At 42.0% G+C, this 23,898-nt stretch overlaps 7 protein-coding genes across 8 annotated transcripts; 6 read left to right on the top strand and 1 right to left on the bottom strand.

The window, feature by feature from the left end:
• Positions 1-2: 2 nt before the first annotated feature.
• Positions 3-2,727, bottom strand: LOC145707635 (uncharacterized). 2 transcript variants are annotated; one of them, XM_081785194.1, is made up of 2 exons: positions 2,517-2,727; positions 3-526 (listed from the first exon to the last, which is right to left on the bottom strand). In XM_081785194.1, the coding sequence occupies exons 1-2, from the start codon at positions 2,595-2,597 to the stop codon at positions 35-37; spliced, it is 573 nt and encodes a 190-aa protein (XP_081641320.1). In that variant the 5' UTR covers positions 2,598-2,727; the 3' UTR covers positions 3-34. The 2 variants fall into 2 exon arrangements, with proteins under 2 accessions (XP_081641320.1, XP_081641319.1); XM_081785193.1 differs by lacking the exon at positions 2,517-2,727 and adding an exon at positions 808-980.
• On the top strand, positions 1,918-3,431 carry LOC145709335 (uncharacterized). Its single transcript, XM_081787017.1, has 3 exons — positions 1,918-3,041; positions 3,085-3,159; positions 3,210-3,431. The coding sequence occupies exons 1-3, from the start codon at positions 2,964-2,966 to the stop codon at positions 3,429-3,431; spliced, it is 375 nt and encodes a 124-aa protein (XP_081643143.1). The 5' UTR covers positions 1,918-2,963.
• Positions 3,432-4,821: 1,390 nt separating this feature from the next.
• Positions 4,822-9,858, top strand: LOC145709914 (mitogen-activated protein kinase kinase kinase kinase 5-like). Its single transcript, XM_081787608.1, has 12 exons — positions 4,822-4,966; positions 5,056-5,136; positions 5,190-5,379; positions 5,667-5,766; positions 5,853-5,995; positions 6,044-6,265; positions 6,310-7,036; positions 7,099-7,442; positions 7,488-7,664; positions 7,823-8,154; positions 8,200-8,279; positions 8,665-9,858. The coding sequence occupies exons 1-12, from the start codon at positions 4,862-4,864 to the stop codon at positions 8,738-8,740; spliced, it is 2,577 nt and encodes an 858-aa protein (XP_081643734.1). The 5' UTR covers positions 4,822-4,861; the 3' UTR covers positions 8,741-9,858.
• Positions 9,859-9,965: 107 nt separating this feature from the next.
• LOC145709915 (TATA element modulatory factor-like) lies at positions 9,966-15,187 on the top strand. Its single transcript, XM_081787609.1, has 6 exons — positions 9,966-10,172; positions 10,646-11,202; positions 11,283-11,582; positions 11,632-12,198; positions 12,280-12,613; positions 12,662-15,187. Exons 1-6 carry the CDS (start codon positions 9,968-9,970, stop codon positions 13,246-13,248), a joined length of 2,550 nt encoding a protein of 849 aa, XP_081643735.1. The 5' UTR covers positions 9,966-9,967; the 3' UTR covers positions 13,249-15,187.
• A 15-nt stretch (positions 15,188-15,202) lies between these two features.
• Positions 15,203-16,727, top strand: LOC145709916 (surfeit locus protein 4-like). Its single transcript, XM_081787610.1, has 6 exons — positions 15,203-15,324; positions 15,478-15,655; positions 15,725-15,810; positions 15,856-16,076; positions 16,116-16,319; positions 16,367-16,727. Exons 2-6 carry the CDS (start codon positions 15,551-15,553, stop codon positions 16,459-16,461), a joined length of 711 nt encoding a protein of 236 aa, XP_081643736.1. The 5' UTR covers positions 15,203-15,324; positions 15,478-15,550; the 3' UTR covers positions 16,462-16,727.
• A 1,723-nt stretch (positions 16,728-18,450) lies between these two features.
• On the top strand, positions 18,451-20,646 carry LOC145708268 (uncharacterized). Its single transcript, XM_081785921.1, has 4 exons — positions 18,451-18,648; positions 18,696-19,091; positions 19,279-19,443; positions 19,690-20,646. The coding sequence occupies exons 1-4, from the start codon at positions 18,457-18,459 to the stop codon at positions 20,485-20,487; spliced, it is 1,551 nt and encodes a 516-aa protein (XP_081642047.1). The 5' UTR covers positions 18,451-18,456; the 3' UTR covers positions 20,488-20,646.
• A 32-nt stretch (positions 20,647-20,678) lies between these two features.
• LOC145706831 (mitochondrial carnitine/acylcarnitine carrier protein-like) lies at positions 20,679-22,669 on the top strand. Its single transcript, XM_081784279.1, has 4 exons — positions 20,679-20,838; positions 20,904-21,178; positions 21,316-21,603; positions 21,689-22,669. The coding sequence occupies exons 1-4, from the start codon at positions 20,701-20,703 to the stop codon at positions 21,822-21,824; spliced, it is 837 nt and encodes a 278-aa protein (XP_081640405.1). The 5' UTR covers positions 20,679-20,700; the 3' UTR covers positions 21,825-22,669.
• The last annotated feature ends 1,229 nt before the right edge of the window (positions 22,670-23,898 follow it).

Below are 23,898 nucleotides of genomic sequence, written 5' to 3'. Positions count from 1 at the left end.
TCTTGTTTTTTTTTAATTTCAGCAGGTCTTGTTTTTATTTTAAGTAAAAACCGATGCTCTGCGGTTTCCGCCGGTAGTTTGCTTCTTTCACCGCCTGTAGTTTCTGTCTGTAATTTGAAGCTCTGTAGACTGGCTGTAGGGGTGTTTGGGTGCCAGTAGTGTTTACTGTTTCTGTCGCCGCGTCTCTGTAAATCTTGATTTTTCCACCATTTTTCGTTTCTGCTTCTTTCAATTCTCGGTCAATTTCAGAGGGCTGGGCCAGATTGCCACGGGTGCATTTTGCGCTCGAAAACGGCTCACTCGTCCGACAGAAGCCACTGGTTTCTGATGCAAATCTCGCCCGGGGCGTGTACTCAAAGCGTGGCGACTCAGTCGACAAGTATCTTTCCCATGTTAATTCCTGGTTACTTGTGTCAGCAGAATTGGAAGAAACATCTTCTGGAACATCGATGGAATGAGTTACTAGTGGATTCAGATTCTTGTATGTTCTCTGGTACTCGCTCATATACGTACTTGCCATCGACTCCTAAAGAATATATGATAGATTCAAATTATATCAGTGATTTTCCCTAAAGTCCCTAGTCATTTCCTAATCCTCTATCGTTAGGGGGTGCACAGTGGGAAAATCGGATAATTTAAAAGTACATGTATCTATATTGTAACCTATCAAAAAGATCCGTTTTCTTCTAAGGATCATTTTATTTCATTACACGGAAACCCAAAAAGCACATTTTCACCCCTAAAATCACGTGAGAAGGGTAGACTAAACATACTTTTGCCTATAGAAAAAAAGTGCCAAAAGGTTACCTTGTAATTTTCTAGCATTAAAGAGAGCAGATCATGCGCTTTCAAATGATAGTCATATGATCTTGTGCACTCGTGAGCAAAAAATTCTAGAGCCGATTTTCTGTCAAAATCCTTCACTTTTCGGCCAAGTGGGGTGTTCGAATCCCGACGATGACATTTTTTTTTCATGACCGTTTTCCACTCTAAACGATTGAAACTGATCATGTGATCCAGCGTGAGTCATAAATTGTCCTCCGGAGGACTTCGCTGGTGGAAGAATGCTCCTGGAAGAGGAAAAAGTAATCATAATTTAATAAAATTTATTAAACCCGGGCCCGTCCCTGGCTTATAATTTTAAATGGGCTTGACGGCCCTTCGGGCCGTCTCAGCCCCGTCCCTGGCTTTTAATTTTAAATGGGCTTGACGGCCCTTCGGGCCGTCTCAGCCCCGTCCCTGGCTTTTAATTTTAAATGGGCTTGACGGCCCTTCGGGCCGTCTCAGCCCCGTCCCTGGCTTTTAATTTTAAATGGGCTCGACGGCCCTTCGGGCCGTCTCAGCCCCGTCCCTGGCTTTTAATTTTAAATGGGCTTGACGGCCCTTCGGGCCGTCTCAGCCCCGTCCCTGGCTTTTAATTTTAAATGGGCTTGACGGCCCTTCGGGCCGTCTCAGCCCCGTCCCTGGCTTTTAATTTTAAATGGGCTTGACGGCCCTTCGGGCCGTCTCAGCCCCGTCCCTGGCTTTTAATTTTAAATGGGCTTGACGGCCCTTCGGGCCGTCTCAGCCCCGTCCCTGGCTTTTAATTTTAAATGGGCTTGACGGCCCTTCGGGCCGTCTCAGCCCCGTCCCTGGCTTTTAATTTTAAATGGGCTTGACGGCCCTTCGGGCCGTCTCAGCCCCGTCCCTGGCTTTTAATTTTAAATGGGCTTGACGGCCCTTCGGGCCGTCTCAGCCCCGTCCCTGGCTTTTAATTTTAAATGGGCTTGACGGCCCTTCGGGCCGTCTCAGCCCCGTCCCTGGCTTTTAATTTTAAATGGGCTTGACGGCCCTTCGGGCCGTCTCAGCCCCGTCCCTGGCTTTTAATTTTAAATGGGCTTGACGGCCCTTCGGGCCGTCTCAGCCCCGTCCCTGGCTTTTAATTTTAAATGGGCTTGACGGCCCTTCGGGCCGTCTCAGCCCCGTCCCTGGCTTTTAATTTTAAATGGGATTGACAAAGGCCTTTGATCCGAAATTCTTGATTTCGCTGATTATTATTATAGTGTTGTCCCCAACCCCACCCGCTCCCGTCATTATTAAATTTTTATTGCTCAAGATTTTATTAGCTTTATGGTTATCATTTTGTCAAGATTTTATATTCAAGAATTTTTACAGTGAAATTTAAGTTTCCTCATTTTTTTATTTTTTGCTCTGATTGCTCAGGATTGGTCCGGATGAGTGTTTTATGATAATTTTTATGATCAGTGATCATTAGCGATCAAAATCATGCAAAGAAACCCTAGTTACGTCGACTTTGAGAAAAATCAGATTTTGACCTCAAGTGACCTCACGTGACCTTCAATGACCCCAATTCACATGTTAAAATGATCAGTAGATCATGGGCTTTCTATCGATATATTTTTCATCCCAATAAGAGGATGATAAAAAATTCGATTTTCCCACTGTGCACCCCCTATCTATCGTCAATTTAGGGAGGCATCTACTTCTTTTTTTATTAACATTAATAAAAATAGCACCTCATGTTCTTTGATTAATCTTGTGTACTTCTCCCTCGTCCTTCTCGTCGGGTCGAATGCATAGTAACTCTGTCTGCTCATTATCTTATCGCTAGAATTTATAAGAGCCAGACGCTCACTCTCAGGATACTCAGAGTTGAGACTCTCTCTCTCTTGTTTGACGCTCAGAAGGCGTTGCTATGGATTTAAATATTGAATGCTCTTATTGAAAAAAAGCTAATAATGAAATTGCCTTAAATTCCCCTTTGAACTGGACTCGACTTCCGTCACACTTCTTTTTACTGTCAATATTGATTATTGGTACTTGCTCTTCCTTGAGTACCTTACTGTAATCAGAAGTAATGCAAGCAAGACAGTTACTGTTTGAAAATCAGACTGATTTCGGACTTTGTTTTCGGGGGGAACAATCGAAATTGATAGAACTAGAATCGGTCCTGTAGTTGGACCATGAATCGGCTCTCTGCAGCGATAAAAGAGCTGAAGACGAAAGTTCGCGAGTTGAAACTTGTCAAGCGATGGAATGAGGTACTTTTTGGAGTGTTTTCACTTCGTAATTGAGAATATTTAGGTTCCAGAATCGTGGAAACGAACAAGGCGAATAATCACTTCTCAGGGCATCGCTGTTGGAATTCTTTGCTATCAGGTATTTTTGCTTCTTTGGTGCCTCACTAGAAATTAACCTGAGCGTTTTAGTTACCAATTTACGCTGCTTTGCCAGATGCTCCGAAAATGCCGCCTCTTCCAGAGACGGGAATTTATCCTCCAGAAGTGATCAAGAATTTCACCGAAGAGCAATTCCACGAAGCGATGAATCCGATTCCATTCTTTCCAAACAATTACAGATTTATGGTAGCACATGAGCGTCTCAAAGGAGCATCCATAGCTATGGTTTTAGATACTATGTTGAAATTCTGAGCTTCAGGCTCGTTTTTTTTGAAAAAAATTAAAACCATTTCGACGGGAACAAGATGGAACTACTGTAAAAGCTGGTGGGAGAGTTTAAAACGGCCGAATTACGATTCATTTCTGCCAGAAAAACATAAAAATGCCCCGAAACTGACAGTTTCTTTTGAACTACACGCGCTAATAGAAGCCGACTATACATGTAAGCGTCTACTTTTTTGGTTGCTTTTGAAGTTTAAGACGAATTAAGTGGAATCTGGGTGGCGATTTCGTTTCAGACGCGGAGCGCTACAATTTCTCCGCGAGCTGAATCGCCTCGACTGCGAGCTCGTTCTCTACACGACGTTTAGCTTCAACACGCTGCAAGAAATGGCCGAGCAGTTCTACAAGAAAACCGACGGAATTCTCAATCTTACTGGAGGCGAGAATTATGAACCGACGCTGGCGGAAGGCGTCAATTACAAATTATTTGTGAACTCGTGTACTTATGACAATGGGAAAGGCTTCATAAATAGTATTCAAAAAATTTTTCGTAGAAACCAATTTCCAGGCCAACCAGAAACTTGAGCAGAGTATAAATATAAAATGTACTGATTTGATAAGAAATCATTGTTATTTATTTATTCAATATGATTGGCAAAAGACTCCGGGACACGAAAGATTTCGAGACAACTAATGAACATGCATCTTCATTTTATAACAGTGGTTCTCGGTCGAGTTCGAACATTCAGTTTCTGTTTCCTTGATTCACTTTTACTTTTTGAAAGGACATAAAAATTAGCAAAGCTGTCTTGATTTATTTGGATTCTCTTCCAAAAGAGGGCGCTTCATGCAAGGAGATCTCGACGGGGGTGCAGATCGAACTTGATTCTTATCGCTCTAGTTTCTTTGCTAAAATTGTTACAGTTTTTTACGCAGGACTAGTTGATAACTACGCTCAAAAATTTGAATCTTCTAAATTGAAAATTGAGAAGCCTTAACAGTGATTACGTGAAATCGTTATCAAGAATGAACAGAAAGAAGTCGGAATTAATACACATCGACATGGAGCCACTTTGGGTTGAAGAGTCCTGGCGCGAGAATTGCATCTTTGTGGAAAAACTCAAGCACAGCGAGTTATCGAGTGATAACGAGTCCCACTTTCCACTGATAACGAAAGTTCTGAGTGATATTATCCTGCTTGTACAGAAAGAGAATGACACTGGCGTGCCTGAATTATTAAAAGTGATAAATCTGTCTTAAAATATGATCTTGAGTTGATTTAAGCATAATACGGAAACAATGCGGTCAAAGTGTGGTAGATTTGCATTTTCTACGAAAAAAAGAGCTCTGGGCCAAAAAAAACCCAATCTTGGGAAAATAAAAAAATAATGTTGGAAATAATATTGACCGCTTTAGACTATTGTGGTTATTTTGGCGGAAGTAACAATCGATTTCGGACGATGTCGACGGGAGCGAGTCTGGGCGACATCTCCCGTCGAAATCCGCAGGAGGACTTTGAGCTACTCGCGCGAATAGGCAGCGGAACCTATGGCGACGTCTATAAGGTAGGATTCTAGTAGCGCAGAGGCGAGATTCTAGCGTTCTTGCGGCGCTTGATTCGGCGCTCCTTACCGCACTCACTGATTTTATTCAGGCGAAACACACGACGACGGGCGAGCTCAGCGCCGTCAAAATCATCAAAATTGAGCCCGGTGATGAATTCAATTTGATCAAAGTAAGCGAATCGCATTTAGCCTTACGTTTTCATATTGATTTTGTGGTGCCTAGCAAGAGATTGACATGCTCAAGGACAATGAACATAAAAATATTGTGAAATACTTTGGTAGCTACCTGCGCATGCAAAAGCTATGGATCGCCATGGAATACTGCGGTGGTGGCTCTATTCAGGACATTTATCACATCACAGGCCCCTTGGCGGAGAAACAGATTGCTTATGTTTGTAGGGAGACCCTAAGAGGTGAGTCTACTTATAAATTACTAGGCTTCTACTTCAGTGGTGGCTCAACTTGGCCCGTCGTAAATAACGCCCCATGTACTAAAGATTAGCTCTCCCAAATTAATTAAGGCTACCCTCTTTAGTCGAGGGTGATACTATGGACTCCATAGTATGGAGGCCAGAGGGAGCCCGCTTGACGAGGGAAGATCCTTTGAAGCTCTCTGTTAGACCCACCCCTTTCTGACCTCTCTATTGCGGTGCCAACTTGAGCTCACCCCTGTACATCAATTTAATTAAATTAATTAAAGGACTTGGATATCTCCATCGGAAAAGCATAATGCACAGGGACATCAAAGGTGCTAACATTCTCCTGACAAACACTGGCGACATAAAACTTGCTGATTTCGGGTAAGATTATGCTAATAAGCTAAAAAAAACTTGTGTTGTTTGTGAATAATACGTCGTTTTCAGCGGTTGACTTATTTTGATTCTAGTGTCTCTGCTCAAATTACCCAAACGATCGGAAAACGCAAGAGCTTCATTGGCACGCCATATTGGATGGCACCTGAAGTCGCAGCTGTCGAACGCAAAGGAGGATACGATGTCAAGTGCGATGTTTGGGCAGTCGGTATTACAGGTAAAAAACAACTCTTTTAGCTGCCGTTTTGATTGATAAATTTTCCAGGAATCGAAATGGCCGAGCTTCAGCCGCCAAACTTCGATCTACATCCGATGCGAGCTCTTTTCTTGATGAGCCAGCGAAGCTTCAAATCTCCTAAGCTCAAGGATCAATCGCGCAACAAATGGTCAAAGGAATTCCATGATTTTATCAAGGTCTCGTTGACCAAGTCGTCGAGAAGTCGTCCAACTGCTGAACAACTTCTTCGACACTCGTTCGTGATCCAAGGTGCCTTTATCTAAAATTCATTACTTACCTTTACCCTTGTTCAGCTGGATTGAGCTCGAATCTTTGCGCAGAACTGATCGAAAAAAGCCGTAATCCTTCCCGTCCACAGCGAGCAGACGAGCTAGACGAGGAAGATCATGACATTGTCGGCCCTATTTCAGTAAAAGGCTCTGGTGGAAAAGACCTGGAAGCTCCAGACTCTCAGCCGCCAGCTGTGTCAAAAGACGAAATCAACGAACTCGGAGATCGTTTGAGTAATTCAACGAGTGTATCGAACAGCACGAATGATTCCCAAGCGACGCTGGTGCGACCAATCTCGCGTGAAGTGAAGGATTACGAAAATACGCTGATCCGGCCAGTTTCCAGAGCAGCGGGAGCTAGCAGTAATAACGCTGGTGCTCCACCAGCTCGTCCGAGCAAGCTCCCCGCGCCGCCGATCCCAGCCGGTCCCTCGGTGCCGCCGAGACAGCATCACAAACCGCTGCAGCCAGCACCGCCAATCCCTTCATCTGCCAATGCCAATTCAAAAGCAATTCCTTCTGAAGTTCAACAAGCGCCCGTCAGACCTCAACACAGGAAGAGAACAAACTCCGCGTCGACGGACTCAGGAAACAGCAACCCTACAGTCACGGCAGGAGCAAACAATCAAGCACCTCAAGTGCCCGCCCGCGCCCGTCCTCCAAAGCCTCCACCACCAAATACAACAGGCAGCAAAAACGTCTCAAATGGAATTTTATTACAACCAAAAGTGCACATGGGCGCTGGTCTTAGGTAAAAAATCAGCCAGTAGACACCAATAGACACTTAGAGACCTCTTTCAACCTTTTTTCTAGTAAAATTTTCAACGGTTGTCCTCTGGAAATAAACTGCGCGACAAGTTGGACGCATCCAGAAACTGAAGAACAGTACATTCTCTTTGGTTGCAACGAGGGGCTCTATTACCTGAACCTGGGCCTGCTCCACGAGGAAGAAATGGTGCGCCTTCTTCAGCGAAAAATCAGCTGGATGATCATTTGGGACAATATCTTAATCACGCTCACGGGCAAAAAGAATCCACAATTATACTCGCACGACTTGGCAACTTTGATAGACAAAACGGCGAAGGCCACGATTGCTAGAATCCCATCAGTTATTAGTAGACGATTTTCTGTGACCAGAAGTATACCAGATACTAAAGGTGAAAAACGGTCAATCGGTTAGTTCTTCATTTCCCTTGAATTAGGTTGTATAAAATGCGACCATGTGCGCAACGCAGGGGACATTTATCTGGTGGCGGCGACGCACCACTCGATAATTCTCCTCCAGTGGCACGACATGCTCCGTCGCTTCGTCATTTTTAAGCAGGTGGATATGGCGGTACCGGAGCATTCGCCCTTCCGTCTTGTCATTTCATCCCCAGGTAAGAATGAAAAGTGAAACGAAAAATGGATGTTCAATTTACTTGTTGCCAAAACAATTAATAGAGAGCGCCCTAGGGAACATTACATATTACTTCTGCTATTCAAAGCACTTTTTTTCTTTTTCGTAGTTTTTTCGATTCTAATTGAAATAATTCAGATAACAGCAATGGAAGTCTACCGTCCGTTCTCGTCGGTGTTTCGGCGCCAACAACGCGCGACACGAACTTTCACGTCCATTTGGTCGATCTTAACGTCGCCAATCCCGAAATTGTTATCGACGAAGATCACCTCCTGCCCGTCACCATTGCCAAACAGCTCGAATACGACACACTCGTCATCGGCTTCGATCGCTTCATCAAAATCGTCTCCAAGCGCGGCGTGTTGAAACCGACGCGCAAGCTACGCTCCGAAATTACATTCGACTTTGAGTTGCAAGACGCCGTTTGTCTGCCAGACAGCGTCCTTGGCTTCCACAACCATGGCTTGCAGGTACCATCGATAGTGTTACTATTTATCTTATTATTCTTTTTCTAGGGAAGATCGTATCGGGATGAATCAATCACCCAGGAGCTTAACGACCCAAACAAGAATTTTAAGCTACTATGCGGCCAAGGAAAGGGTTGAAATTTTGGTTATTCAAGAATGCACCATCAGTTATGTTAAGACCATTTTCCGCTAAACGAACATTTCCTAAATTCATTTAAAAAAGGGGTCTTGCGATGAAGGGCATCACCATTCAAATCCATCACAAACTTTCTGCGGTAGAGAGTTTTAGAAGAAACTTCCCGAGTTGTAATAACGGTATTTTGAGGAATCAGCAGACAAAGTACAGTGTTGAATTCTTTGATAGTAACAAGTGGTGAATAATACGTGATGCCCTTAATCGCCAAAGACCGTTTTTGTATCAGCTCAAAACACGCTCGTCCAGTGACGTGGGCTGAGGTTACGGTAGCAGCAATAATAATGGAAAAGGCATCTGATTTCAACCCTCATTTCAGGCGTCATCGTGCTAGAAACAAAAACGGCGCTGACCCAAACGAGTGACATTTGGCTGGTGACCGGCTGCGGGCCCTAAATCAACCGTGGTTCCAACTCTCCGTTGATTTGCACTATTTCTAGGTTAAAAATGGATCTTCTAAATTTATTAAAATATTGGATCATGCAAAAAAAGAATCGTAGGTCGCTATAAGTTACTCTAGAGCCCACTTTGGTTCGAACTTAAAAATCTAAACTATTGCTGTTCCTAACCCTAATTAACAAAACAAAAATGAAAATCGTAATCTCAGTTCAATTGCTGGCCAATAACTGCTCCAATAACAAGTCAGCTCCAGTCAAGATTCCAACAACTGTAGCAACCTGTAACTGAAACTGACCCAAAACTGAAACTACAATGAAAATACTTCGCATTCTCAAAAAATCAAGGAAAAGGTTAAAATCGCTAATTTAAAATGTCAAAAAACATGACTCCTTCTTTTTCGGTTTAATTTAATATCCGTTTTGTTAAAAATAACTAAATGCTATCAATATTAAAAATCACTCTTTTAAGTTTCCACAAGCAATCGTTTTATTTTCCCATTCTTCGATTTCTTGGTTTTCTGTTGAAAAAAATCAAAGTTAAAATTAAAAAGCCAAAATTTTTCATTTCAAATTGAAAAATAAGCTAAACATTTTTTATTCAATGATCCAACTTTTCAATTAAAAAAAAATAATATTTCTTTCGCCGTTTGTTTACCTTCTATTTTACGTTACAAAAATAAAATGATGAAAAACTTTTTTTTATTTCTACTTACAAAAAATGACACTGAAGAGGCTCGTTTAACTCTGCTTCTTCTTGCTACAATATCTGAGTTCAAAAATTGCCTTTTCTTATCTTTCTACGTTCCCCCTCAATCTCAAATGAAAAAAATCCCACTTTTTTAATGGATCTTCCGAAAATTGTGCCTTTCATTTCTTTCTGTCTCAGATTGCACCATTCGGAAGATGAACTATTACAGTAATTAAATGTCTATTCTGTCAAACCCTCTTTCTTGGACATATTCAAAAATCATCGTTAGAACTCTTTCTTTTTTATTTTATTTTGCTCCTGAAGATACTCACCCGGATGGTGCTCTTTTTTCTTTCCTATTTAATAAACTTAATTTGCATCTCTCTATTCTTCGTTATTAGATTCATTAATAAACAAATGAACAAACAGTTACAGTATCTTTGAATAGCTAGTATAGGCAGAAAAACTAATCACCCCGAATATTTTTTGAAAGAAAATCACTAGTAGCGATTTCTAACGTGTTTGTTACGTTTTAGCATGAGTTGGAGCTCCTGGGCTAAAACTCTGGCTAAGGAGGCCCAGCGGGGCATTGACATCGTCCTCGACATCAACGAGGAAGCGGCGAGTAATGCAACGCCGCAAGCTGGACAAAGCAATCCCGAAATCGGTTCAACTGAAAATGCCACCGACCCACCAGTCTTACCCGTCGAAGAAAAAAGCGAGGAAACAACAAATAGAAAAGGTAACACAAATGAAAATGATATATCGAATTAGTTGACGTCGTGGTTTATCATAGATATTGTATTTCCAAGTACTTTCAAGAAAGGTTGTCTCATAATCAGGGAAAAGGCTGGGAAGATTTTAACCTACCAGATGTCAAAAATCTTATTGAATCATTTTAACATTGAAAATCATACAAAATTATATTGACTTACGCTCGACGGATTGCAATAAACCGAAATACTCCTTTAGATAGATCATTTTAAACTGATACTTTTTTCTGCAACTTTTCCGCTTTTATACCTAGCCAACAAGCAAGGCCTTCTGTTTCCAACAGCTGCAAAAGAGTAGCTATCTGCCTTTGTAATTTTTTTGATCTTTATCAGATTTTTTACGGTAGATTTATGCAAAAAGATCGACCCACTTCGTAGAAAACTCTTGGGACTATACAATCTCGTCAACATGAATGAAGCAATAACTTTAAAACTTTTTCAGCGCCCCCGACGCGTAATCCATCCAAGTCTGAAAATTGGAACGATCAGTGGTCAGAAGACGCGCCAAAGCCACGCCGCTCTCCTCCGAAGAAAACGTCTCCGCGTTCCTCGAGAATCAAGGCAAAGCGATTGTCAAAAGCAGAAGCGCCTCCAGAAGAGAATAAGGAAAGCGAAAAGAAAGTGAATGGTGTCAACTCGCTCATCGATCCCCACGACCAGGATCCAGGTGGCGGAGAAAAGGAACACACTCAAAAGAGGGAAGAGGAGGAAAAGTTAAGCTTGAAAGTAGCTGCCGACCTGGGGGATCCTCGGAGTCCGGCAGAGGAAGAGGTTGCCCTCGAAAGCCAGCTGAAGATTGACTTCCTGAAGGAACACACAGAAGCGATGGGCAACAGCTTCCACGAGATTACGAAGCAACTCGCCCTCCGTGAGCAGCAACTCGTCGGCGTCAGCACCAACAATGCCGAGCTCCAGGCGGAAAACGATGAACTCAGAGGAAAGGTTGCTTATTTGGAAGAGTACTCAAGTGACGTCGCCAATTTTTCAAGCAAAATAGAGGTACTTCATCAATTTCTTTATCTTTTGACATCTTTTAACATCTTTTTGATGTTCTTTGTAATAACTTGTTTCTTTCGTAGATTCTGGAAGAAGAACTGCACAAGCGACAACTCCAGCTCAAAGCAGCCAAGGATCAAATCGCCTCGTCTTTTTCAAAAAATCATGTGGACGACATTATCAAAGAAAAAGACGATCAAATCCAAGGGTTGATGTCGGAGGGCGAAAAACTCTCCAAGGAGCAGCTCACCCTCAACAATACCATAAAAAAGCTGCGATCGCGCGTCAAGGAAACCGACGAAAAACTGAAAAAGTCGGATGAAAAGGCGAAAAAGGGTGAAGACTCTTCTACGAGACTCGAAGCAGAACTTGAAACTGTCAAGGTACTTAAGTAACCCAAAGCTAGGGTGGATTTTAATTGCTTTTGTCTAGGAAGAAGAGTCTAAAAAGTCCGAAGCGCTACGTCGCCTGACTTATGAGAGTGAGAAAGCGCACGACGAGATTCAATCCTTGCGCGCAAGCTTGGAAGACAACCAGGAGAAGATACGCTCGTTGGAAGTGACCCTCGACTCAGCGTACAAGGAAATCGCGGAGCTGCAACGCACAATCATCGAGAAAGAGCACGACAAGGAGGGAGCGGTGAAGTTGGAGGAGGCCAAGTTCACGCTGCAAAAGCAGTTTGACGAGTCCGCCCGGCAGTGGGAACTTGAACGGCACCAGCTGAGGCAGCGCATTCAAACGCTCCAGGACGAGGCGCTCAGAATAGAAGGCGACTTCGGTAGACGAGAAGACAATCTCAAGCGGCAACTGACTAACTATCAGTCTCAGCTAGAAGAATCCGAGCAAAGAAATCACGATCTCGGACAATCGATCCAAAGCGCTACTCGCCCCCTGTTGAGACAGATTGAAAACTTACAATCGACGAACTCGAGTCAAGCAGCGAATTTCGAAGCGCTGGAAAAGTCGTTCCAGACGAGAATAGAAGAACTTCAAGAGCAGGTACAACCAGCAATAATTATCCATTTTCCCTCATATCATCAAACATACGCTTTTATATTTTATCTTCAACCAAACCTTCAGATCGCCGTTCATCATGAGTCAGATCGTACAATCCGCGACACAATTAGCGAACTCAGAGCGCAAATAAAAATCCTCGAGCGATCGCGCGCCGAAGCCAACGACCTCCAAGCCAAGCTCCAACTTCAGCTTGACGAGAGAATCAAATCGCTTCAAGAAGCAGAGGCAGCGAAGGAAACACTCATTTCGGAATACCAATCGGAGAGGGAGCAGTTGAACAGTCAGGTCGAGCAGCTTCGCAGGGAAATCGTCATTCTAGAGGGGAGCTTAGAGAAAGAAAAGGCCATTGGGGAGAGCGAAAGGGCCAAGAGACTGCAACAAGAATCAGAGACCCAAGGTAATTATCTTTATACATTCCTTATGATTATTCATCTCGATTTTCTAGCGCTCCAGCGGCTTTGGAACTACCCCTCGCAGCAATCTACCAGCCTTCAGCAGGACTCCCTCAATCTTCCAAACGATCGCGAGTCCGTCACCTCCGATGGCGACATTTCCTTCAGCGGCGTTTCTGAAAATATCCTTGACTCTTCCTTCTCATTGAAATCGACCCCGCTCGGGCCAGGCATCATCGAGACGCTGCAAGCCCAGCTGAAGCAGCGTGAAGGCGAGCTGTATCAGCTCCGCAGTGACAGAAGCGAGGCTCAGGCGCAGCGCGAAAAACTCGCCCAAGAAGTGGTTCGACTCAGCGAAGTTGCCGACAAAATCGACGAGTTCAAGGGGCTCAACTCGGCTCAGAAGCGCAAGATCGTCGAGTTGGAGAAGAAGTACTCGGCCCTATTGACACTGTACGGCGAGAAGGTGGAACGCGTCGAAGAGCTACAGTACGATTTGGCGGACGTGAAGCAATTGCTACGCGCGCAGACTGAGGAGTGGGCTCAGCTCATGTCCAGTCCAACGAAAAGCAGCAGCAGCAACACAGAAACAGAAGCAGCTCAAAGTCCACCACCGCCCAATTCTTCTTCTTCGCATTAGTCTAATATCTGCTCATTTTATTTTATTTTATCTTATACCTATTCTGTGCAATCCCAACTTTATTCCAAGTTGTTCAAGTTGATACTATCTAAATATCTACTATCCACTTTTTTGTTGTTGTCGTGGCGCGATTCTAGTGCCATGCCAAATGTTCCACTTTTTTCCATTTACGCTTTTACAAAAATAAAAAAAAAAAGAAAATCTACGGATTACCAGGAGCGCCCCGTGGGGCCAGACTCAAGAATCATCAATCTCCTAAATTTATTAATAACAGACCTAATTCACTCTTTTTTAAAATTATAATTCGCATTTTTTTTCGCATGAAAAGGCAACGTTCGCAAAATTCCGATCTTCTTCCAGATTTACCTATTAATTTTCAAAACGCTCATTGTTACTTTCTTTTCCTTTGACGCGGTAAAATGCTTGAATTTGGGTTTGAAAAGGGTGGATTTTCCAATGTGACAGTTAAGGTAAGAGACATGGTTTCTTGGGCTTGCTTTTCAATTGAATTATTGAAGGTAGTCCTCGTTGTCTCCAAGATCAAATCAATCTTATGGTCATAAGCTACTGGCAGGGGCGAGTGCTTGAGTTCGTTTTCACAGCATTATTCCGATTTTGATCAATTCTTCAATACACTCGCCCCAAGCAATATTTTTTTTTCTTCTTTCGAGATTCTTGAGTCGGCCTTGACGCGGTTTCGCCCTGCTTACCAACACGCAGTTCTCGTTAAAAAATAATTAAACACATCACAATTAATTTTGACGCTTTTCCCAAGCTTCCCTTCCCCCTAAGTTATATTCTATCCTAATCGACATGGATAATCCAACACGTGCAATATTTAAGTTATTTTTTTTTTGTAATCAACAATCCTATTCTTCTGTGGCCTTTACAAAGCATTTTTGCGTTCTGTCTTATTTAAAGCTTATTTTAAATACTGAGTTTGTTTTTACTTCTAACGAATAACTAAAAATATTATTTCGACGATTCAGTAATGGCTGTTACTGTTAGTTTACTTGTAGTTCTTACTCTTCTCCAACTTATAAACTATTTAACTTTTCATAGGTGCTTGAGGGCGTTTTTATTTGTTTCTTGAGAGGCACTAGAATTATTAAAGAAATGCTCATGTCCCAGGCAAGAGTGGTGTTACTTGAATTCTAGTGGGTTATGGTAGCCTTTGATTGGCCCAGAAAAATGATTCTGATATCTGATTGGCTTCAGATTCCCGAATAACGCTACAATAGACATTCACTCCCTCAGGTTAAGAGTTGCTTGAACGCTTGATCTTCTACTTTTCGGACGAAAAACGTCTGCATCATATAGATTAAGAGCACAACTATAGCTATACGTATTTATATTATTGGTGAGCAAGCGATTTTCAAAGTTCTTCCGAGTAAAAGTGAAAGCGTTCAGTTAATTTTTGAAAGGAGAAGTGTTTCTTTTAGTGTTCTCTTGTTTCTACTTAATTTTCGAAATTGTTGAACCTCCAAAATGACATTTGGGAGAGTTTTCACGCGTTTGTTTTAAAATTTAAATCTATAAATTCGGATTTATTCCTCTTGGTGACGAGATAATATATTATTTAAAAAGCAACGATTCGGCAAGTCTTTTCATTTTCAATTTCTCATCGAGTATAGTCTGCGCTTTCAGCACTGTATTGACTCAGTAGAACTTTCAAGACTTGTAAAGTTGAAAATTTACTCTTTTCACAGCCCATTGATTTCGATTCTCTTCCATGATTTCAAATTCTGGAGATTTTATTTAGTTTTAGGGACAGTCTGAAATATTATTTTTATTAGTTCAAAATATTCTCGCTTATTCTCCTTCTCACGGGTTTCTTTATTGTTAAACATTAAGTTATAATCCTTCCTTTTGCATATTTGTTTTTATTTGAAACCTGTCTGTATCTGTGGCAAAACATACTTGAATAAATTTTATATACAAAAAAGATTGTTTCTTTTAATAAAGTATTAGCCTTCAGAATGGGAGGCAGCTTCATAAAGGAAGCGGACAATGTGGCCAAAGACATTTTGAAAGATTTTCGAGAGGGCATCATCTGGGTTGGTCGTCTCTTTCTAGGTAAAGCTGCAGATTCTTCAATGCTATCAGTCAGTTACCTCACTCAGAATACCGAAAATCGCTCTTAGCTCTTTCAGGACACCGCCTCAGTTTTTTTTTGGGCCAAGACTACGAATTCAAAAATAATGCTTTGTCGTAAATTTCTTTTTGCAGTGTCCACATTCATCGAGGATGGAATTCGAATGTGGCATCAGTGGCACGACCACAAAGACTACATCGGAAAATCATGGAGCTTTTCCGACAAAATCGCCACATTCATCGTTCTCGTCAATCTCGTTGGCCAGTGTCTCTGTGGCGTATTGGTCCTCCTACGTATTCTCGTTACCCCAAGGAAAGAGGCAGATCATCTCTAGAATCATCGTTTTTTTGTAGATTTCGTAGTTTGATCTCTTCGTTCAAGTGTTTTATTGCTTTCTGTCATCGTTATTCTTCAAACAATTGTATATTCCATAATTCAAGATGCAAAATTCCTCATGCGCCATCTAGGTAGCTGCTTTTCTTCTCAAACTAGCGCTAGAACTGTATTTTTAGCCATGATAGGAGCTCTGTGTTTGCTGCTAGCGGAGCATCAACATCGGCAGCAAAAGGAAAAGGACAAAAAGTTGCTCCCGGTCTTCCGATTCTCGAGGAAAAGAAGCCTAAAGACGCGCTGCAACTTTTCGGTCGTGTATTTCTAGTGCTTCTTTTCTGCACCCTTCTTCATTTCAACCAAGACAAGTCGAAGGATGCCCAAGGACCAGATCAAGTTCCAGGTAAAGATCATTCCCTCCTTCATCTTTTACCCCTCTTAGACTATTTCTTCGACGCTGTGGGTATCAAGAAGGAGATGATTTCTGACGCCGTCGGCCTCTTTCTCGTCATTTTGGTCGCGGTTGGCTTGAGAACGCGTTTGTGCTCCTTTATACTCATCATTTGGATGGTGACGCTCAACTTCATCGTCAACGATTTCTGGTCGCATTCGAACACGTCGGTCATGTACGATTTCAAAAGATATGGTAACGATTTCTGCCAAAGCCACTTTCTCATCCGCTTTTGCCTTCAGATTTCTTCCAAACATTAACTGTCGTCGGCGGATTGAATCTACTGCTCGCCTTGGGTCCTGGAACGATCGCGCTAGACGACAAAAAGGACACTTAGATTCGCCATATAGTGATACAGTGATAAACTACTGTGTTGCTAGTGTAGTGTCTAGTTAGAGACAATTTCATCTGTAAGAATATTATTCCCTAGATCAATATTTACATGCTGTACAAGCTCTTCTTCGCGGGATAGAGTATTTTAACAATTAACGTTTTCCGATTAACTTTTATTAAATTAACTCTTTCAATTCAAAACTGGGTCAGTTGCAATATTCAAAGTGAACCCCTCGCACGCAACATGCTTTAACAACTCCTTCAACTTTATCTTCTTTTCGTTTTTAATTTGTTTCCTTTTAGATCATGATTGTTGGGGATTGCGCGGTCTGCATGGCCGGAATGGCAAGCGAAAGTGCCATCTCGGCTTGCCCGTGTGGGCACATATTTCACCAGGCGTGTTTAGATGAGTGGCTACGGCACAACCGACGACGACCCATTTGCCCGACATGCCGCGCAGAAGTGGCCAGGTCTTCCATCGTCAAAAAACTTTATGTAAGTGAAAAGTCTTTCTTGCTGAAACGTAAACTAGTATATTCTCTTTATGATAATTTTTTATAGTTTGCGATTCCCAACATCACGCTCAGAGATGATAACCGCGACTTGATGGCCGCATATGATTTCATTACTGCTGAAGCCCGTGGTTTGCGTTCCGCACTCGCTACTGTTCAGAAGAAGTATAACAAATCGTTGCGCATTTTCTTATTTGTATTTATGGGATTAATTGCAGTCCTTTGGTTTCAAGAGCAAAGACGAAAGCAGGACATTGATAAAGCATATCAATGTCAAAAAAAGTGGTTCTGCGTTTGAACTTTACCAGTTGCTAGGTCTAGGATCTGGGGTGACAGGAGGTGATCTGAAATGAGTCGCCAGAAATGAATCACCAAAAGATGTGATCGGGTTTCTCGGATCACCTCAAAAAGGTGATCGAGTCCCGATCACCAAATCAATTTCTGGGAGTTCCTCGATCACCAAATTCGGGTGATTGGATCTCCTACCTCGAATTTCGGTTTATGAAGTTTTTTAATTTACTTTTTAATTCATTTTTTGTTAAGTTTTTTTCATAAAGTTTTATATTTCTTCCGACAAAAAGTCGCTTCAAGTGTCAGAAAGCTTTTATTCAGAATTGTCATCTTCTCTAAGAGAAGACTTGTGGTTTGACATCAGTTGAATCATTTTTAAAACCTTCCGTTTTTTCGATAGAGAGCGCGAGAGAAATCTGGTGCAAAACGCCATCTTTCTTGAGAGATTTCACGAAAATTCGCACATTGCAAAAATCAGGTCAAATGGATTACCACCTTCGAAGTAAAAGAGGGCCTAAGTCACCGTGGTCGGTTTTACCGACCCCGTGTATTGAGAAGTTAATCCTTTCTTTAGTTCCTTTTTTGATTTTACGGAAATTCAGAACCCTTACCGTTAGTAACTAATGAATCCAAAGTAAAGGGTAAGTAAGTAGATGCAAAGTATTACTGAGTCGGATAAGAGGGTTGAAGCGTATTTCGCTCCCGGGACGAGCCCTTTTCATGAAAGTAGAAGGTGAAATGGAGATTATCTCTTTAAATTTCAAATAAAGGGTGGTCGAAAAATTGATTTGACATCAAAATATCCACCCCTGCCCTGACCATAATCACACGACTTTGGTGATCGAAAATGTTTGGATCACCAGTCAGAGGTGATCTCGATCACCTAAATCACCAGAAAATTCAGGCGGGTGATCGGTTCCGATCACCTCGTTTAGGTGATCCGCGAAGCTCTATCACATCTTTCGGTGATTCATTTTCGGCGACTCATTTCAGATCACCTCCGGTCACCCCAAATCCTAGACCTAGACCAGTTGCTTTATTACTCTTTTCACTAAAACTACTGCCATTTCACCACCAGAGTTATTATTTCATCTTTTTCTACATCTCTTTTCACTGCCATATTATCCGCTTGAATCTTTCCATTCTAAGCTTTCATTTTCTCCACCTTTATTTGACCTATTTCTTTTCAGAGTCGTATGACAATCGTAACGGAATGTTCTGTCTGCACTGATGAGCTGACCAACGAATGCGCCATCTCAGCATGCCCCTGTGGCCATACTTTCCACCGAGCGTGCTTAGATGAGTGGCTCAAGCAGTGCAGAAATCAACCAATTTGCCCGACATGTCGCTCGAAAGCGAACAGGTCTTCAATTGTTAAACAGCTCTATGTAAGAAATTCTCTTTCGTTTCTTCTTTTCCATCATCATTTTTGTAGTTTGCGATTCCCAACAACACAACTCTAAGCGAAAGCCCTTCTAAAGACAGCTCCCGCCTGCGAAACAGAATCTCCGCTTTGGAGGCTCAAGTGCTCGAGGAACAAAGATCGAAGCGCGAGAACGAGGGAAAAGTACAGTCGCTGACGGAAGAAGTGACCAAACTCAAAAAATCACGCGACAAGTTGAAGAACAAAGAAAAGGCTGACAGTACGCGTCTCAGCGCATTGAAGATGAAATGCGATCACATCGCTGCAGAAGCTAATGAATTACGCTGCGACCTGGCGACTGTTCAGAGCAAGTACGACAAGGTCAAGGAGCTGGAAAGCGACATTAGGATCGTCGACAGAGTCAAGAACTTGAGACAGTGTACTACAGATGATCCGTCTTGGATTCAAGTAAGTTCTTTTTTCAAAACAATATTCGTCGAATTTGCTTCTTCACAGTTCAAAAAATCAGTTACCAAGAGCACTATGATGGCTGTGTAACTTTTTTGTACTTTTGGCTGGTCGGATTTATTTGAATCCGAAGGTCGCCTGAAATGATCAATATTATTTGTTTGACGTTTGCTAAAGATCGACCTAGGGTCTACAGAGCCGCGCGGACATCAACGAAACATTCAAATATGCGACCATGATCCAGAAAGAGTACACCCGTCTACTTGCAGAACATGAAAAGAGAAACTCTAGAATCACCAATTTGGAGAGGGACTTGCGCAGGGAAAAGATGCGTGTCGAAAATCTCAAAGAGGTAATTTCTAAAATTGAGCGTTTCTAGAACATTTGTTGATATCAGGGCCAATTTTCATAGAAAAAAATCAGTTTGGTGCACAAAATAGGCGGAAAAGGGCATTTTTTCGGGTGTAACAGTGTCTTTTAATCGAATTAACTAAAAAATTTTAATCAAAATTTTGATTTCATAGCGATATTTATATCTAAAAAGAGGGAAGCTAGAATATGGCTCGCTTTTTAGTGCTGATTTGACATAGGAATTTAGGATAACCAACTGCTAATAAGACAAAAAGAAAGCGCCCAAGAAGAGATCACCGCGATTAGAATGAAGTTCGATCTTGCAAAAAGAGCGAACCCAGAGTCGGAGACTTTTGTGCGCATCTGTACCGAGTCGCCTTTGTCGGATGATTTGCTGGCCAAACTCAAGAAGCGAAAAAGCGACGCTGGCAGCTCGAGTTGCATCGATTTGACAACGCCGCCGATGAAGAAGCAGAAAACGACGCCGTATGGAAGCTGCTCCTCGACTTTTTGCGACAGCTCCCTCTTCAACGATGCACTTGCGTTGACGGAAAGCAACACGCCGAATCTTCCGGAAAAAGCGACGCAGAAAACCGACTTAAAAAGCCGAATGCAGCGGCTGGAAGCGATAAAGATTGCCAACGAAAGTGATGGAGACATGGAAGACGACGACTTGGACGATGAGAGCTCCTACAGTCCAATTATTCAACGCTCTTCAGCTAGACCAGTCGAAGCAAGAAACAAGAGTCCTGAAAAACCCCCGCCAATTCACTCAAGTCCTCCATCAGTCTTCGCTCGCGTCAAAGTAAAAACCGTCCCACAGCGCTCGCCAAAGAAGAAAACTAGAAGCGAACAAGACTCGAGCTCGCTGGACGTTTCAAAACTCGTTGCTCAATCGAACCTCTTCAAGAAAGAACGGACGAACCGCGGAAACAGACCCTTCAATCGCCTTGGCGGCTCCTCAAAAGCGAATCCGATCAAACTCAAGTCGTCCACGCGCAAGCCAAATATTCGTGACTTCTTCGCCAACACCAAAATGTCCTGAGACACTTTTCAAGTTGCAGCTTTACTGAGCTTCGTTTGCAACTTATTTTTTTAATTTTCAACTTTTTCTGTTAAAGCTCATCTTCACTGACATTCCTTTCTTTCACTTATACTTAAGAAACACTATTAATTTTCATTTTGCAAAATAGTTTCACTTTCAGTTGATTAACGCGCTATTTCTTGTTTAGAATTTTCACTGAACTAAAACAGGATCATGTCCGATCCTGTTAAATCGTTCATATCGGGCGGTGCAGGTGGCATGGCAGCCGTCGTCGTTGGTCAACCCTTTGACATGGTTAAAGTCCAGCTTCAGAGCTCCAATCATTACAAAGGATCTCTCGACTGCGCCAAGGTAAGTTACCCACGTCTAGCTTTTTTTCTGAGCTTCTCTTTCTTGATTTCAACGACAAATTTCAGGACATGGTTCGGACTCAGGGAGTTCGTAGTCTCTACCGAGGAGTCATGGCTCCGCTCACTGGTGTCACTCCCATCTTTGCCCTCTCTTTCGCTGGTAACGCTGCTGGCTGCAACATGGTCCGCAAAATTACTGGCCACGAGAAGCTGAGCTATGGTGAGCTCTTCTGCGGCGGTATGCTGGCCGGAGTCTACTCGACAATCATCATGGCTCCAGGAGAACGAATCAAATGTCTCCTTCAAGTCGCAAAACCTGGCCAGTACAAAGGCATGGGCGACTGCGCCAAGGAATGGTTTTTGAATTTCGATTAACTCAATGATCTGGGTTAGGGTTAGGCTGTTTCCTATGTTATAGGTTGCCTAGTCTAGTCAAGTATAAAGCGACTGATAAGCAACCGGACAATAATTTGAAAACCATGAAAAAGCAACTGATCGCCGATGGTGGAGTGAGAAATCTCTACCGAGGTACAGTGCTTACTCTCGCCAGAGATGTGCCTGCTTCTGGTTGCTACTTTGGCATGTACGCCTACATCAAGGACCAATTGACTCCTGAGGGCCAGGAAATGTCGATTAGCTCCATCCTTGTCGCCGGTGGTCTCGCCGGCATGGCCAACTGGGCGATTGGCATCCCCCCAGACACCCTCAAGACTCGATTCCAGACCGACATCTCTGGTAGATACGCCGGTATCAAAGACGTCTACGCGTAAGTCCACAAAAACAGAACAACAGCAGCAGCTGTTGATGCTGATATTGATGTCTCTTTCTCTCTTTTAACGAGGAATGTTTAGCGAGGTGATGGCCGAAGGAGGCTTCAAGCAAATGTTCCGCGGATTCGGCGTTGTGATGATGCGAGCTTTCCCCGCCAACGCCGCGTGCTTCTTGGCCATGGAATTGACAAAATCGGGACTGGACAAGCTTTGGTAAGGAAGCACTTCTTCCGCTAACTATTTATACTTCCAAAGTCCTCTCTTTTCTAGTCCTATTTTCGTCGTTTCCAATCTTTGTTAAAAACAATATATACCTCTATTTTCAAAGTCACAAGTTCGTTATTCGCCAGTTGCAACTTGCGTTATTAATATTATTTATTTAAACGTTCGACTTTCCAACTTTGAAAGCTTAAATCTTTAATTTATTTTGAAGTATCTCGTAATCACGAGATTTTTCTTTTGCGAGATTTGATTAATATTTTGACTGTACTAAATTAATAGCGTACTAATTATTTAAATACTTAATTTACCACCTTCTAGCTTTAGAGAAAATCTTAGGAATTTAGCGTACTCTTCCTTGATTTCACATTTTTAATTTTCTACTTTTTTCTATTTTGTTAATAGTTAAATTGAATCAACAGATACAACCAGTAGCAAGCATCATTGTTTACATTTTCCTTTTCAAGATCATCCTCTTTTGGTACTCAACTTAAGCTTCTATCAACTTGTCAATCCTTTCTCGTAATTTCGAATCGTATTTATTATTGGTATTTGTTGGAGAGACTCTTCTTTGCTATTTTTACTTATTTTTTTTTCTTACTAAATTCTTTCCATTCCTTTTTCTTTTCAAAAATTTTCAGTTTCTTTAGAATTATAGAATTATAAAATTCCAAATTTCAAAAAAGTGTCTTCTCCATTTGTGCCGTTCTTATTATTTATTTAATTCCTATTTATTTAAAAATAAACCCTTTTTCTCGTACTTCAGTCATGATATTTTATCGTAAAATATGTGATGTGTTTTCAATTTTCAAAAATTCAAGAATTCAATAAAACGCGAGCTCTAGAACAGTTCTGTTTGTTTGCCAATTTTTGATAGTTCTTGGCAGTTTCGATCGTTTACAAATTCGGTAAGGCAGAGTTTTGTTAAATGCAGGGTAGAAGCAGGCACTTCTTTAGGGTCCTCCTTTTCTATAAAATTTTGAAAAATCGAGAAGCCGCTTGCGGCTCCGTTGTAAATGTAGATAAAAGAAGCCGCGCAAATGCTGCTCTGAAATTCATTTTAGGCTCGGCAACCTATATTGAGAGCCTGAGTCAGGTTTTCTCCACAGGTTTCTCGTATTTTGCTCCGAGCCGAATGCGGCTTCTTGATTCATCGATCAGAAATACATAAAAAAGCCGCGCTTTAAGCTTTTTTCGATCTTTTCGAGGAAGGAAAGCTTCAATTTCTTCGTCCAAAATTCGGAGTTGCAGGCTCAACAATAAATTTTAGCGCCATGCACGTGCTAAGTGGGCCTCTCCTCCCGCTGGTCACCTTAGGTCGTGCTGAAAAAAGCTCTCTCTCTCTTTGTCTAGCGGACGAGGGGAAAAATGCTGTTCCAGGGAGGAAACTTTCCTATTATAAATTACAAAGTGTTAAAAAATGAGTAAGTTTGGCTTCCGCGTGTTATTTTTTTTTATTTTACGATAGTTATGATAATGATAAAATCTGTGGGCCAGACACTTCCTATTCGCAATTATTTTTAATTAGTAAGAGCGACTGAAAATGAACTTTTTTTTAAATTAATTTGAGAAATATTGGATATTTTCGAATATTTCAGCCTTTCCAGTAGAAAAAAAGTTACTGCGTCTTTCATTAAATATTTTCCAGGACCCTGTGTCAAGTCTTTAACACAGGTTGCCGAGCCCAGCTACTGCTAGAAAGCCTGAGTTTTTAAGACTTGCGGCTTTGAGATAGTTATATTCGCGCGGCTTTTTTCCTTTTCTTTCCTCGAAGCCGCAAGCGGCTTTTAGAGTCTTAGTAAGCCTAATATTTTCGAAAGAAATTACCAAAAATGAATAATCTCTTTTGAAATTTTGAAAGTAAACGGAAAATTTCGGTGTTATTTTCTAGCGAGCAGTATTAAGGAATTCGTTGTTAGCATTTCAGCTGGGTCTAGCAGACCCTGTTCGATGCCTACGGGCTTCTTGCGTCGCAAAGACAGTGCTTTGCTTAGCAGAACTGGAGAATAACATCATTCGACAAGCATCAGCGAGACGCTCACACAGTGAAAAGCGACCCTGTTGTATATAAA

The sequence above is a fragment of the Oikopleura dioica genome, chromosome XSR (genome assembly GCF_907165135.1).
Source record: "Oikopleura dioica chromosome XSR, OKI2018_I68_1.0, whole genome shotgun sequence".
Lineage (NCBI taxonomy): Eukaryota > Metazoa > Chordata > Appendicularia > Copelata > Oikopleuridae > Oikopleura > Oikopleura dioica.
This window is presented reverse-complemented; position numbering and strand designations above follow the sequence as displayed.